The following is a 15,224-nucleotide window of genomic DNA, read 5'->3' on the forward strand; positions in this document are numbered from 1 at the left end:
AGCCTGTCTTTATTAATGCATCCGTTTTCGTAATTTATGTGTTTTGATAAGTATGGCGATACAATTAAAAAGATGTTTTAATTAAAATGTAGCGAATTCCGATCTAGAAAACTAGAGACAATGAAGTTTGGTGACGATTCTCTGACCAAGCATTATTTAGTTGCATATGCGATAAAGCTTTCGATACAGTTGTCTCGTCGTCTTGTCTTCATTACCATTATCGGTGTTAATTAGGTGCACAAGACATGATGTCCCTACACTGAGAAAAAATGTAGGTGGCGTACTTAAAAAGATAGGTTACATGCGTAATTCCTGTAGTTTTTGGACTTAACGTACAGCAGACATATAACTGAAAACACATGTTTTATAATACTTTCTCTATAAGTGTTCCATCTATACGTACTTTCCGTATGAAACAATGTAGGCGGTCAGGATCTCACATACAAATGGACGTATATAACATATAGCTGACGAAGGTAACATAAGTATATGCATGTGATATACGGAAAAATGTTAAACGTCAGACATCCTGCAACGGAATGATGTAACATCTAAGGGCATTGCCTATGTAGCATATGGATAACGTATGCTCCGTACTGATTTCTATAGTAAGCAAGAGGATACCGTATATTTGTACAATATACCGCTGTCCGGAGAACGGATTTTTCTCTGTCTATGTGTTATGAATCTGTGTAAATTGAATTATATATTTGAAAAAATTAATTATGTATTTGAAGAATTGTAAAAAAAAAAAAAAAAATACAAATGGCGGTGGCCGCTATTTGCATTCATTGGCCGACCATAAGGTCGAATTGCCTGAATTATTAATTTATGTCATTAATAGAATGTGAAATTATAACGGAATTAAGCCAAAATCGGGTACAGGCAATGTCATAATTGAGTTAGAAAAAAATTGTCGAAATTGGGAATGTGTCAAAATCGGGAAAGCAGTACAAGCAGTGAGAGAGGACTAAGTTGTCCAGATGGTCGGGACATAAACAATTGGGGAAAAGTAAGAAATTAATAAAATGAAAGTATGTGTTGTACATTTGGATGTGTGTATGTGTATTTGTAAAAAAAAAAAAAATGGTGTAAGTGTATATGTAGTGTAAAGTGTAGAATTTCCACTTAACCCAGTTCTGTTGCCACTGCCAAACTCCGATACATTTTTTATATCACTTCATTAGACAACATTTCTCCTTTTTTCTAATGTTCTGTTTCCTTTTCACAAATTGTGGTTCAGTTGACATTTTAACCTAACACACAATTTCAACTTATCAAATGCCAATGGGATAACAAATTAGATGCCCATGTCGTTGTAAAAAGTTTCCGTTTTGTGTCATACACTACAGTGTCACCTCCAGCCATGACAGCCGCCCATAAACCATACGTACCGTAATCTATAATGGAATGATTGCACAACGAAAGAAGTGCTAAGTCATATACAGGACTTTTGGGTCCTCCGCGACTAGCAAAGAACGTATCATTATAATCATTTTTCAAATTAGTTTGGCACCATTCCATGTCGTCACTTGTCACTAGAAATGCAATTTGGTTGCTAGGAAATTTGGCGCGGAACCAATCCATTCCATGCTTGTAAAAGTCTTTACCAGCTGCTGTTATATTTTGCAATTGAAGATATCTGATGTAGTCTGTTCTTCTAACGTGAATTCCAACAAACAAAACATCGCTATTAGTTTTATTTTGACCTACGTAAAGAGACTTAATGTATTGAAATTGTTGCGTGGCTGAATCAACAAATTCTTTGTGGTACTCAAACTCATTCTTAAGTTCCTTCTGAAAACGCACTACTTCTCTGAAAAGAGCTATGTATCTTCTCAACAATATATTTCTACTTTGATTTTTCTGTGGCGGAGGATCCCAGAAAAAACGGGGCATATAAAGTTGATCAAGAGCTTCTTTACAGTGACTAATCGATGCAATTGAAGGTATATTTATATGTCTAAATACATTTCCTAACTTCTCATACATGTCATCGGGAATGTAAGGTTCAATATCTAATATCTTAGCAACAGCCCAAACAGAAGCATACTCCCATATCTGATTTGCTAGCCCACCACCACTTTGAACAGTCACCATGCCGTGAGTCGGACAAGAATCATAATTTGGTCCAGTAAATAAACTCTCCGGTTGAGAAACTTGTGATTCTTCATAGTTTAGTCTTTCGTTAACAAGAATCACACATAACTCTATATTTCTAACGTAAAATTCTCGTAACTTTATAAGAAGTAATGTTGTGCCACATGAAAGTATTGTAAAATAAATTATAGTCTTGATTTTGAAAATCTTTCTCATTTTGACGCTGTTTTTCACGCTGACAAATGTAGCTCCACCCAGGACATAGATGCCTTAAAACCTATAAAAAGAACGGAAAATATTTTAATATTGCATTATAACACTAAATCAAATTCAACAAATTTACAAGTTAAAATTACCATTAAATGCACCAGTTAGGGTGGTCAGCAGTGGTCGAGTTGGCCTGGTGCGGCGGCCAACAATCATAACAGTTGTAAAAATGTAAAGAAACCTCTATTATGTTAACATAATGCCCAAATATACACTCATTTTTAGTTGATACTATATTAAGTGGATTACTAATTGATACTATATTAGTTGATACTATATTGAATAAAGTACGTTTTAATGAACATTTAGATAATCTCCTAATTTATTTTATTTACACTTTTATTTATTTATTTATGGGTTTAGCTTTAGCATAACGACAATAATTTATTTGGAACACAATAATGGGTCTTATACAGTGTTCGAAGTGGAAGAAAAGCAGAGGCGGTATGTTTCATTACGATTTTGACTCGACATACCGGCTATCTAAATGCTGAAATACAGTGAGGCTATGTTGCCTGAAAGACCGCGTATCTATTTACATAATGACCGGAGAGCTTCTCTGTAGTTACGGGGGCGGACATGGAGAGACTTTGATCCCCCGCTAACAACTTTCTGAAAAAAAAAATTAAAAAAATATCCTCTTATGTTGTATTATAATTATACACGAAAACCCTCGAAACCAGGTTTCCACATTAATAATTTCCTGCGGAAAAACTCCCGGATCCCCACTCGACTGAGGAGTATTCCTAACCCCCGGAAGATCTGCCACCACAGCATACAATCCCTAAACCCGGCCATGCTCAAAACACGACATTTATATGCATTAAGGCAAAAAGACACACACATACATAAGAAAGGAACAATTCAATATGGCACATCAAAATATAAACTAGATAAACTTCTTTAAAGACGCCTCATTTTTAAAAACAAAAAGTACAAAAAAGATATGAAATATGTCGGTGTTGTAGCAGGAAAAAGATACCAAATATGTCAACTTAGAAATGATTGCCACATAAGAAATAAAATCTTTTTACATGCGAAGCTATTCGTCAATTATTGTGTATAAAAATGAATCCAGTGACGGTATGTCTTGATCATTGAAAAACCAGAGGCGGTATGTCTTCATCACTGAAAAACCAGAGGCGGTAAGACATACCACCGCATACCGTCTCACTTCGATCACTGGTCTTATAAGATGGTAATGTTATTAGGATCACGCTAGTTGGTCTTATAATATTGTAATGTTATTATGATCACGTTAGTGGGTTTTATAAGATTTAAGTTATTAGGATCACGCTAGTGGGCTTTATAAGACTGAAAGTTATTAGGATGAGGCTAGCAGGCTTTGTAAGACTGTAAGTTATTAGGATCATGCTGTTGTGCCTTATAAGATTGTAATGTTAACAGGATCACGCTAGTATGCCTTATAAGATTGCAGTTATTAGGATCACGCTAGTGGGACTTATAAGATTATAATGTTAGTACGTCCGTCCGTTACTCCATACGACAACTCTTGAACGAAAGCAAATCGTAGAATTCTCTTTTTTTAATACTTAGTTATAGCGATTATCTGAGCCAAGTTTCTTAATAAAGTCAGTCCGTTAACATCTGCACGGGTAACGGTGACTTTAAGGTAAATATGCTCCACCATGCTCGAGTGACGTCATCTGTATCTGTGACATCATTGGATAAAAGTGTTAAATCTGGATTCCAGAAGTGATGCGATATACGCCACTAGACTATCCAAAGGTCAGGAGTTCGTTACATAGCGCAACGATTGAATACGACATGAGTTTCTTTACTTGGTTCGCGAGCGTCCTTTTAACGAAGCTAAACCTCATTTGGTCCAGGATATTGCCAATCGAGAGAAGTAACCACGAAAACAGTTTACTTTAGTTCGTGGGGATATCACGAGTGAACATGAAGACAAAAAAAAAAAAAAAAAAAATCCATTGATAAGACATTAACCTCTGTGAACATAGTAAATTGCAAGAAGCGAAAGGTAAGTAAATTTCTATATGTTAAAGCATATAATTAAAACATCCTATCAATTTATTTCTTGAATATTCCTCGTATATATCTAGTTATTTCATCAGCGAAAATGCTCTTAAAATTTATGAGGAAAATAAATATATCTGAATAGCTTACAACTAATTATACAACACTCTATTTAAGATATTATATTATTATTAATCCATTTTTAAAAATTTCTTTTTCTAATGAGTGAACATCCCAGGAAAACACGAAGGTGAATTCGGAATCACAGTACTCTATCAGATAAATATTTGAATATCAGGTATGCATTTCAACTTAATTTTGTAGAATTTACATACAAGTATTTTAATATAAAATAGTGATAACGGTAAACAAAGTAGTAGAAGTGGAGTCCAGGATAGTAGAAGCAGTGGTAGAAGAAATCTACACAGTACTAGTAGTAGTAGTAGAAACTTTAAATAGTAGAAGTAGTAGTAGAAATTCTATGTAGTGACATTAGTAGTATAGAATTCAACAGTACTAATGATAGTAGAAATTTGAGGTAGTTGTAGTATATTAGTGATTAACTATTCCCATACTGATAATGCCATTTTCACAATACACGTTTGAAAGCTCTTTTGATAATGCGATTAACTAACTAACTCTATGGCCTATGGAACCCGGAGGTTCAGTGCCGCGTTCACAAAAGCTCTCCACTGACTTCTATCCTTAGCTAATTGCATCCAGTTTCTACTTTGTATTCCTATCTCTGCGAGATCCATCTTAATATTGTCCTCCCATCTGCGCCTAGGTCTTCCTAATGGTCGTTTTCCTATGGGTCTACCAGTCAAGACTTTGAAAGCGTTTCTACTTTCTTCCATTCTAGCTACATGACCTGCCCACCTAAGCCTCCTAGACTTGACGACCCTAACAATGTTGGGTAAACCGTATAAACTATGTAGTTCCTCGTTATGAAGCTTCCGCCATTCCCCATTCTCGTTCCTCTTGGGTCCGAATATTCGTCTCAGGATCCTGTTCTCAAATACTTTCAGTCTATGTTCTTCCCTCAGAGTAAGCGACCATGTTTCACAACCATACAGAACAACAGGCATGATTATCGTTTTATATATTTTAAGCTTCAAATTCCTCGACAGAATTCGCGACGACAAGAGATTTTGAACCGAATAGTAACACGAATTCCCTGCTTTTAGTCGACATTTAATTTCTTCGTGAATATGATTTTCGTCTGTTTTTGATAATGCGATATTGAATTGAATTGGCCAAATTTAATTTTGTATTGGTATATGAACAGACAAATTAAATTTTGTTATATTTTATTATTACCGGTATTTAAAATGAATTTGCTTGTATTTAAGTTTGCTAGACAAAGCAGTGTGAAGTACAGCATGATGATACGTGTTGTAAATGCAGAAAATATTGTGATACATATTAGAATTAATTAGCTTGTATGATAAACAATTTAATAGCTGTAAGTTTTTTTCTTTCAATTAGAAGTACAAAATATCGCCGCGAAGCATCTAAGGCTCTTTCCTCGAATCCTAAAACAAACAAACAAACAAAAAAAAAAAATCATTACAATACGTTCCAGCATTTTAATGCCAATAGACGGATAATTATTATCGTATATTTTTAATATATAGTAACAAATATTTACTTCCTTAATGAAACTTACTTAAATAGCAACATTATATTTGACAATATCTAATCGCAGATCCATTTCTTAAATTAACTAAATAATATTTCTTTATTTTAAATTAATATTGGAGGATCAGTAGTATGCGGCAATGTACTGCTCACTAAACCACCAATAAAGTTTGGGGTACTCTGGCCCGGAGTCAATGATCTAAATGTTGGTAGGAGTACCTTTGTAACCTTTAAATTTCAGGAGGGATACATAAAATACCCCTTTAAGTTTTGGAAATTGGCAAATTAAAAAATGGTTTAGTAGTATATGACCAGAATATGTACCTCTGTAAATTTGGGGGTCCATCTTCTTCCCTTCCATGGGTAAAAAATTTTCGACCTATTTTTATCAACTTTGATTAGAGTTTTCCTTATGTGGTTATATGGGTAAGTACATAGGTCCATTTCCTTTCATGATATATAGATACATTGATGTTTCCCTCTTCAATTTTGGAAGAGGTATATAGAACTCCCCTTAAATTTGGGAATTGTCAAGAAATTTGATACATGTTCTCTAGGATTCAAATATATATCAACGTAAGTTTGGGTTATCCATCTCCTTCCTTTCTATGGGCAAAATATTGCGAAGAAATAAAATTTCATGATTTAAAAAATCTTTAAGTTTAACGTCCCACGGTTATGCCGGATAGGCTAAAGGAGACGGTGATAATGAGAAATGAGTGAAAGTGGTGGAATGAAGAAAGTGGGAGGAAACGGAAGAACCCCGAGAAAACCCACGAGCACGGTGTTTGTCCACAATAAAGTTCACATGGCACGAGCTGGGATCGAACCAGGGACCCCAAGCACCGGAGGTGAACGCTCTACCACTGAGCCCCGCGCCCCCAAAGTTTCATGAGTTTTTTTTTCCTATTTTATCTCCTTTGATGAGAATGTATTACCTCATATGGTTGTATAGGTGAATCCATTCACTTTCATAAGATATGGGTATATTGAGGTTTCCCTCTTACATTTTGTGAGGGGTACATAGTATCACCCTTAAATTTAGTAACTGTCAAAAAAAAACAACAACAATAATTGGTAAATGTTCTCCAGGATACTAATATATACTACTGTAACTGCAGAACTGCAGCATATCCGTTTATGACCTGCACACCATTATTCTTGTATCAGTAATTTAGCCCATACCGTAAACGTCGCCAACAGCTAGTGGTCCACTTGCCAGTAAATGTCGATCGTCAATATAGCGACGCATCGAAGGATGCTGCTAGTGTGCCACTGGCGGCAGGGTTTCGTCGAGTTGAAACGGATATCTTGAGTCGAGGTGTTGAAATTACCATAGCGTAGCAGCGAGGACTTTATTTTGGTCCGCGCTCCTTCGATTCGTCGCGGAGAATCGTGAAGTGATCAACACGAACTATCGGAAGTCATGTGCATGCGGTTATTATTATATATTATATTTTCCTGACGAATTCTTCCTAAAGTGAGCTCCGGGGGGTGAAGAGTAACCACTACCTCTACATCATGAAGTGAAAAATATTGAGATGAGTGCGTATAATTGTATGAATTTAGATTACGACTGTCGCCGATCATTAGTAAGTGAATATGGGAGATCTATGAAATAAAGTAAATAGACAAGCGTCATTTTGCTATAAAATTACATGACGAACGCATTTTATCTTATCCCAAATGGTTATCGTGGAATATGCACGGTTAAAAGAGCACGCTGATTGGCCAAATTAAAAAGATCTCAACGATTTAACCCTCTACAAGCGAGGTTTTCTTCATCGCCTCCGCAGCGAAGTCGGAAGAACACGCATCTATTAAACACAAGGTTGGTGGTTCGCGCCCACCTCAAGGTACTTTTTTTAAAAGTGTTTTTTAAACTTTTACTCCCTTGACGTAAACAAATCTCGCATATAGGCGATTTAACATATTTTTGGGGAGTGATTTTATGGTTCATTGGGGTTTCGTCGCGTCTGTCATTGGTGGTATAGTTTTTAGAACGGAAGTGGGGCTGCAAATTTTTGGTGTAAGTTTGTTAGTTGTCCATCGGTGGTCTACCGACGCTTACGGTATGGGGTAGTTCATGATAAAATCATTCGAGAAAAAGAATTTTCGTACGACGTTAATTCAAGAAAGAACAACAAGCACAATATCAGATAATCATTTCATGAAGGGAGAGTTCAAGCAACCGAACTCGTATCACTTCAGGACATGAACGATTTTTGTATACAAATCTTAATATGATAAATGTTTATTTTTCCATCATATGCTCCTGAACGAGTAGGGGCTTAAAACGCGAAATTCCTTCTCCCTTACATAAGCCACATATCATAAATATCATTAGCTAAAACTGGGTCGTCATGGTCAGTGCCGGATTTACATATAAGCTAAACATGCTATAACTTAAATCCCCTCTCTGTATCGGGGGCCCAAAAAAAAAAAAAATTAAAGGAAAGGAAACTGGATACACATTTCTAAAATATAAGATAAAGGCAATTAGAATAAAGCTTACCTAGCCTTACAGTAACTGTGTTTTGTGTGCTGTAAGCATAGGCGTCGCCAGAAACTTTCGCATGGGGGTCAAGAACAAACGTTAATAATACACACACACACACACACACACACACATATATATATATATATATATATATATATATATATATATATATATATATATATATATATATATATATATATATATATATATATATCACTCACAAAATCACAATATTATAATTAGGAAGTCATGCAAGTACATATACTATGTTGACTTTAGAAGAACTTTCCGAAGACAGAATCGTATGCTCCCTCCTTAATACTTCATAATAATTCCTGTTTTCAACATCTCAAACGTTGAAAGAATCAAAGAGAGAGGGAGAAAAAAATGCATGTTCGTGACTATGTTGCTACCGTACGTGCCTTTGGTGTGGGAGATTCGAGTTAGATTCCCGGTAGAAGTTGAGTTCATTAAGTTTGCATTCCATATGAAGCTTTAGGTCCACATCTCACCTTCGGGGCTGTAAGGGACACTAAACTCAGAATAAACCAACCCAAAAAGAGAAAACTTTATAACAGTACTGTGTTTCTTGCTGTTTATTTATCAGTCCTTGCGAAGTCATGCAACAACGAGACTGTTCTCGTGATCTCGATAAATACAAGAAAATATTTTTTGTGCATGAAAATCAGAACCTAATTATTTCACATAAATAGAAATTAAAAAAATAACACATGCAAAAATGTATTTCTTACCAAACAAGAAAAGAGCAGATTTTATAAGATAAAATCGTCGTCATCTTCGTGTTCGTAAATAACTAAGCCACCAGGTAGAAATAATTCCTTGTCTTGTTTCATAAAGTTAACACAAAATGCACAAAATCTTTCTTTATTCCGTAACCACTTTACAAAACGCAGAACAATCATTTATATTTATAAAAAAAAGCGAGCACACAATATAAAGGAAAGTGCACATAAAAAATCTCTATATATAGATAAGCATTATTACGTGTCATATAGATCTACTTCTTGAACAAGAATTGCATACGCCTTGGTTCTTTCCCAAAAGTATCCAACACGTCTGATATGAAATGTGTTTTATTTTTAAGTTCCCGATGGAGGCTCATCATACACAATCCTGTCAATCTTTCTTTAGAGATAGTTGACCTTAACCACGTTTTCACACGTCTTAGGGTGCTAAAACTTCTCTCAACACTACATGTTGAAACGGGGAGGGTAACCACTACTTGTATTCCTTGCTTCATTGCCGGATAAAACGTGGCGTGATCCATCAAATCAAAAAGAGAGAGTTTCTATAAACTGTCTGCATCTAGATTTCTGTTTCCATAAATCGTACCAGCATTCAGCTTGAGGAAGGAAATTGTCAAATTCATAAATTTCATTTATTTCACCCATCATCTTCATGAACTGTAGTTTAGAGGTGTTTTTTATTTGACGGGGATGCAGTGTGAAGAGTGAAAAGCCTGGACTATGTTCTTCTGAAAATCTATTATTTAGCGACTGTAACAAAGAATCTATGTACGGTATAAATATGGTTCGCCGATAATATTCTTCCGCATTTGTGTATGGAGGATTAGCACGATGAACTCTTCGAGATGCAAGTCTGGGAACTGACAGCTGAATATTCAGTTCATCTGTAACACGAATACACTTTCCGAAGGTCGAATGAAATGTAACTTCAGCTCTATCTCTCTGTTCTTTGAACAACTCCGAAATGTGTGATTTTGCCGCCATTAAGTTCAACTGAACTCCTTGCAAAATTTGTGCTACTGGTTCAAGGTACGAGGAATATTGACTGATAACTGACAAAGAAACAATAAAGGCTCCTGTTGTTCCTACACAAAAAAGACGATAAGCATTGCTTCTAATTTCAGAAACTGTAGAATTTATTGACAGTTCTTCTAACGCACACACTATTTCTATGAAATGTTCAGAAAATTTTCTGATGCTGCTGTATTTGGAAGTCCAGCGAGTTTCAGAAAGAAGTGGGATATTTGGAATATTTTTTCTTCTTAATGGGCTCTCGCGGAAGAAAATTGTGATTTCTTGGATAGTATCCACTGTGTTTCGTATGTAAGAAACGGGACATAGCTTATTAACGACAAGATTAAGCAAGTGTGATGCACAATGGTAAAAAACGCTTTTGGGAATTGTCGTCTGATAATTCTTTGTACACCGTTACTACATCCAGCCACGGTGGAACAACCATCGAAACCCTGCCCTACAAGTTCACACTGAGATAATCCACGTTCTTCCAATGCTTTTAGTATTATTCTAGCAATATATGCGGCGTTTAAATCTCCTAATGGAATGAAACGTACGAAATCTTCTCGCATCTGATTTTCAACAGTGTCATAAAACCGAATACCTAGAGACAATTGTTCTACACCCCCAATATCAGCTGTCTCATCTGCAAGCACACTATAATAGTGGTAAGAAACAATTTAGGCTTTATACACTGTTCATATAAAGTGTTGCCTGCAACTGATATCAATTCATTTTGAGTTTGCACAGATAAGTATTTTGCATTTTGAGCAGTAGTTTCAAACTGTTGCTTTAATGTTATATCTCCTGAATCTACTTTAAATTGGAGATCGTAGAAATTGCCATTCTTTCCTCGTAAAGACAAATCATATGTCGCACAAAAGACAATTGTCTCAATTATTGATAACAGTTTTTTTTTTTTTTTTTTTTTTTCAGTTTCCCTCAACTTGCTTCCGAGCCGCTTCATCAATGTTCAAATCAACGGGCAAAATTTTCGTAGACATAACATTCGAAAATAACTGAGCACGTTCTGTGGACGCCCGATGCCATTCAGATTGTTTGTGTTGTCGAGCAGATGCAAAAAAAATCATTGTATTTTCTAAACGGTGTTAGTATAAAAGACTCTTGCAATCATATTTTTGCCGGAGATCGAAAAAGAACACACTGCTTGCAAAATCCCCCTCGCAACTTTCTAGAATATGCTAGCCACGGAAATTCAACAAACCACTTATACAAAAAGGGGCGTTTTCCTGGCATAACATCTTGTTTAAAATCATTTGTTTCGGTCGGGTTCCACGGCGACCGGTGTCCGACAAACTTGACTGCAAATTTAAGTCTACATAATTGCCAATGTGTTTTGGTCACAGGACGTCTCCTCAGCTAATAAAGTTGCACAAGGGGACATTTGGGGAGAAAGTACGTTAAAGATATTGCCCTCCAGTAACTCTTTTTCTTCGCTCAGATTTTCAACACACATAATATCACGTTTGGTGTTTTCCAATTTTGAGGACACTTGCTGGTTTAGAAAAACATCGAGTTTCATTTGCTTATGCTTATGCATGATTAATTTTTAAAAAGTAATTCTTTCTAATTCACTCACCTACACATGAGATATTAAATAAATTATAAACTAAGGGGAAAACACCCACTAAACTTTGAAAGAGACCAGAGATCGAAAACCACACACATTTATCACTTTCCGACACTCCCGAGCAACTTTGAAGTTTTGAAACCGAAAACCGCCTATATGACACACCAGAAACACGGATTTCCAATAACTGCGCACAACCAACTATGCAAAACTAAACCTTTCTCTTCTTGAAAAGGGTCAATCTCCATCCTCCCCGCTAAAAATAACATTGTACTTTTAAACCGCGGGGTCTCATAGGAAAAAAAGCTCAATTTCTTTCTGCTCAGAACGCTACTAAGAACAAGGAAGACCATGTTTGACAGCATTAGAATCATTGTCCCTGCTGCTCCATTTGCAGTTTTGTCTTCTCGACCCCTTCCCCTCTCTGTAATCCATCAAGATTCTTGGTTTAAAAGGAGGCGGTGTCATTCAGGATCACCTTGCTACAACCAGAGGGCAAATAGGTGCAGAGAAGTCGGTGACATTATTGCCTTCACAAACAGAAATCTTGGGTTATTTTTAGCATCAATATGTGTTAAATGCTCATACTTTTCCGATTGTTGCAAAGGTCAGACAAATTAGTCAGAGAAACACTTTTATTCTGCTTTACAAAGGAAACCACTGCAGAACTATTAGAAGATGTGGCTCTTCATTTTCTATGGGAACGATTGAAGATAACTTGCCTGATTCTTTCAACGTTTGAGATTTTGAAAACAGGAATTATCGTGAAGTGCTACGGAGGGAACATACGATCCTGTCTCCGGAAACTCCTTCTAAGTTCAATATATATACTTGACTACTTCAAGATCAAGGTAATATTAACTAGATTTTCCCGGCAAATAAGTTTGTGGTGTTCAACATTGTGTCAATGGGTTTTCTGGAGGAACTCCCGTTTCCTACCCGTTTTTACTGTACCAATTCTTCCACCATCATACACGTATCTTAATCATGCGTTTCCCTTAATCTAAAGGGCAGTTATATAAAGTTAAACTGAAAGATTTCATTTCATTTTCATGTTTATTCCTCTATTGAAATCTAAAATTTCGGTTAAATATCGCTTTCCTTAAAACAAAACTACAGGGCAAATCAAAATATGGATCCGATTTCAGAAATTTATCCTGTGAAATCAAATAACATGTTATTGTGAGACATATGTTATGAAAGATAAACTGTCAAAGTTTGCTTCAAACATATCACAAGTGTTTTAGGTGTGCACCTCGTGTAACACGGCACACATCAAGTCGATTGTCTATCTGCTGCCAAACCTTTTATAGTATGTTGAGGATGCGGTTAATATCAACAATTCATTTCATGGTCGCTGCTGACTCTTAGCGGTAGAAAGTGGAACCATGTGGAAAATAAACTTCAAAAGCTAACCTTTCGAAGCGCATGTCTCACAATAACATATATTTATTAGATTTCTAAAATCGAGTCCATCAGTTTGACTTTCCCTGTATAAGAGACAGTGAGAAACGGTTTTTCCTGTAAATTTAGTGTCTTAGATCTCCGACCTTTTTCCTCTATTGAAGCCGGAAATGATAGTTCTTCCACTTACAGCTTTATTATTGACTTCCCATAGGATGTATATCGTAGATTTAAACAGGGGAAGGGCAGAGAGGCATTTGTCCCCTGACAAACATGAGATTCTTATGTCGGTGGAACATCTTGTTTCTCCTGTCAAGATCAGAAATGAAGTCACTGTTCCAAAACTTAAAAAAAAAAAAAAAAAAAAAATCATGTCCAGACGAAATAAAATGAAATGAAATCTTTAAGTTTTACGTCCCATGATTATGACGGTTAGACTAAAGAAGACGATGTTGATGAGAAATAAATGAAATGAAGAAAGTGGGAGGAAACGGGAGAACCCCGAGAAAACCCACGCACACGGTGTTTGTTCACCACAAAGTTCACTTGGCGTGAGCTGGGACCGAACCAAGAATCCTATGCACCAGAGGTGAACGCTCTACCACTGAGCTACCATCGTGTCCAGATGTAAATAATAGTGTAATAATGTATGAAAAAAGTGTTAATATTTTCATGTACTTAAGCGTGCCGTACAATCTTTATGTTTCTTTGTCTCACAACTTTGGTAATTGGACTCACTTTTCAATGCACTTAAGCGAACCGTACAACCTTTATGTTTCTTTGTCTCACAACTTTGGTAATTGGACTCACTTTTCAATGCACTTAAGCGAACCGTACAACCTTTATGTTTCTTTGTCTCACAACTTTGGTAATTGGACTCACTTTTCAATGCACTTAAGCGAACCGTACAATCTTTATGTTTCTTTGTCTCACAACTTTAGCAAATGGACTTGATTCCTTTGTACTCTGAAAGCCCCAAATGTAGATACAGATTACATACTCCAGTAGTGATCAGAATAAGTTGATTAAATAAGTCATATCAGTAACCTTCATTTTATCAAAGTCTGACCTATATGTAGAAATTTAAAAACAAAATGGAAATAATATCACCTTATCCTTGCCTGTAATTTTGACTAACAGAAAAGTATTGATAGCTTCGTATTTTGTTACTTCTACATAATTTTCTCTGAACCTTACCTGGGCATTCACTATAATTCCTGATATTGTGTCTCTTGCGAATTAACACCTGTTGTTTCTCAAGTACTAGAAAATTTATTTTCCTTTACTTTTAAAACTTTTAAAAGCGATTAACTCGTAGCACTTGCATTCAAATAACGTCTGGTTTACAACTAACTGCAATTAAGTTGTGTTTGTATTCTTGTTTTTATCATGCTTTGAGTTATCTTTTGGATAATCTTGTATTTGGAGAATCTTGCAGTTAAGCTTAAAGCGCACAATCGTCAAGGAAAAAAGTACGTATAAAAATGTGTATATGGTTGGTGTAAATAGTAAACCAGCACATAAAGTTTTCTTTCCAGTTCAAGACCAGTCTCATGTCGGCTGTATGTTAAAGTCATTGACTGATAAGAAATAAAACGTTACTGTATCCTTTCTTTCTCAAAGAACTAGATTTATATATACAGGATGGGCCAAAACTCACGAAGGGGTAATAACTGTGAATAACTTTTTTTAAAATTATTTATCATTAGTTTCCATTGATATTTTACACTTAAGGACCAAGGATAGCAGATTGTGTGTGGAATATAATCTCAGGTAGGTGTCCGCCATTATCGGCCTCACTACTGACCCTGTGTAGCACATGATTCATTACTTTGTTAACAGACAAAATTGTCGGTTTGGGGGCAGCGAAAAACCACACGCCATACATAAGTATGAACTGCATCTTATGAATTGCACTGTGTGGTGTGGCATGACGTCAGAA

General features: G+C 35.9%; 1 protein-coding gene across 1 annotated transcript; it reads right to left on the reverse strand.

The window, feature by feature from the left end:
* Positions 1 to 1,269: 1,269 nt before the first annotated feature.
* LOC145661421 (galactoside 2-alpha-L-fucosyltransferase SEC1-like) lies at positions 1,270 to 2,316 on the reverse strand. Its single transcript, XM_081726724.1, has one exon. The coding sequence runs from the start codon at positions 2,314 to 2,316 to the stop codon at positions 1,270 to 1,272; it is 1,047 nt and encodes a 348-aa protein (XP_081582850.1).
* Positions 2,317 to 15,224: the final 12,908 nt, after the last annotated feature.

This window comes from Thermobia domestica, chromosome 10 (genome assembly GCF_964235325.1).
Source record: "Thermobia domestica chromosome 10, izTheDome1.hap1.1, whole genome shotgun sequence".
NCBI lineage: Eukaryota > Metazoa > Arthropoda > Insecta > Zygentoma > Lepismatidae > Thermobia > Thermobia domestica.

Coding starts and splice junctions, on each gene's coding strand:
- LOC145661421 (XM_081726724.1), bottom strand. CDS start 2,316: ATGAGAAAGATTTTCAAAATCAAGACTATAATTTATTTTACAATACTT.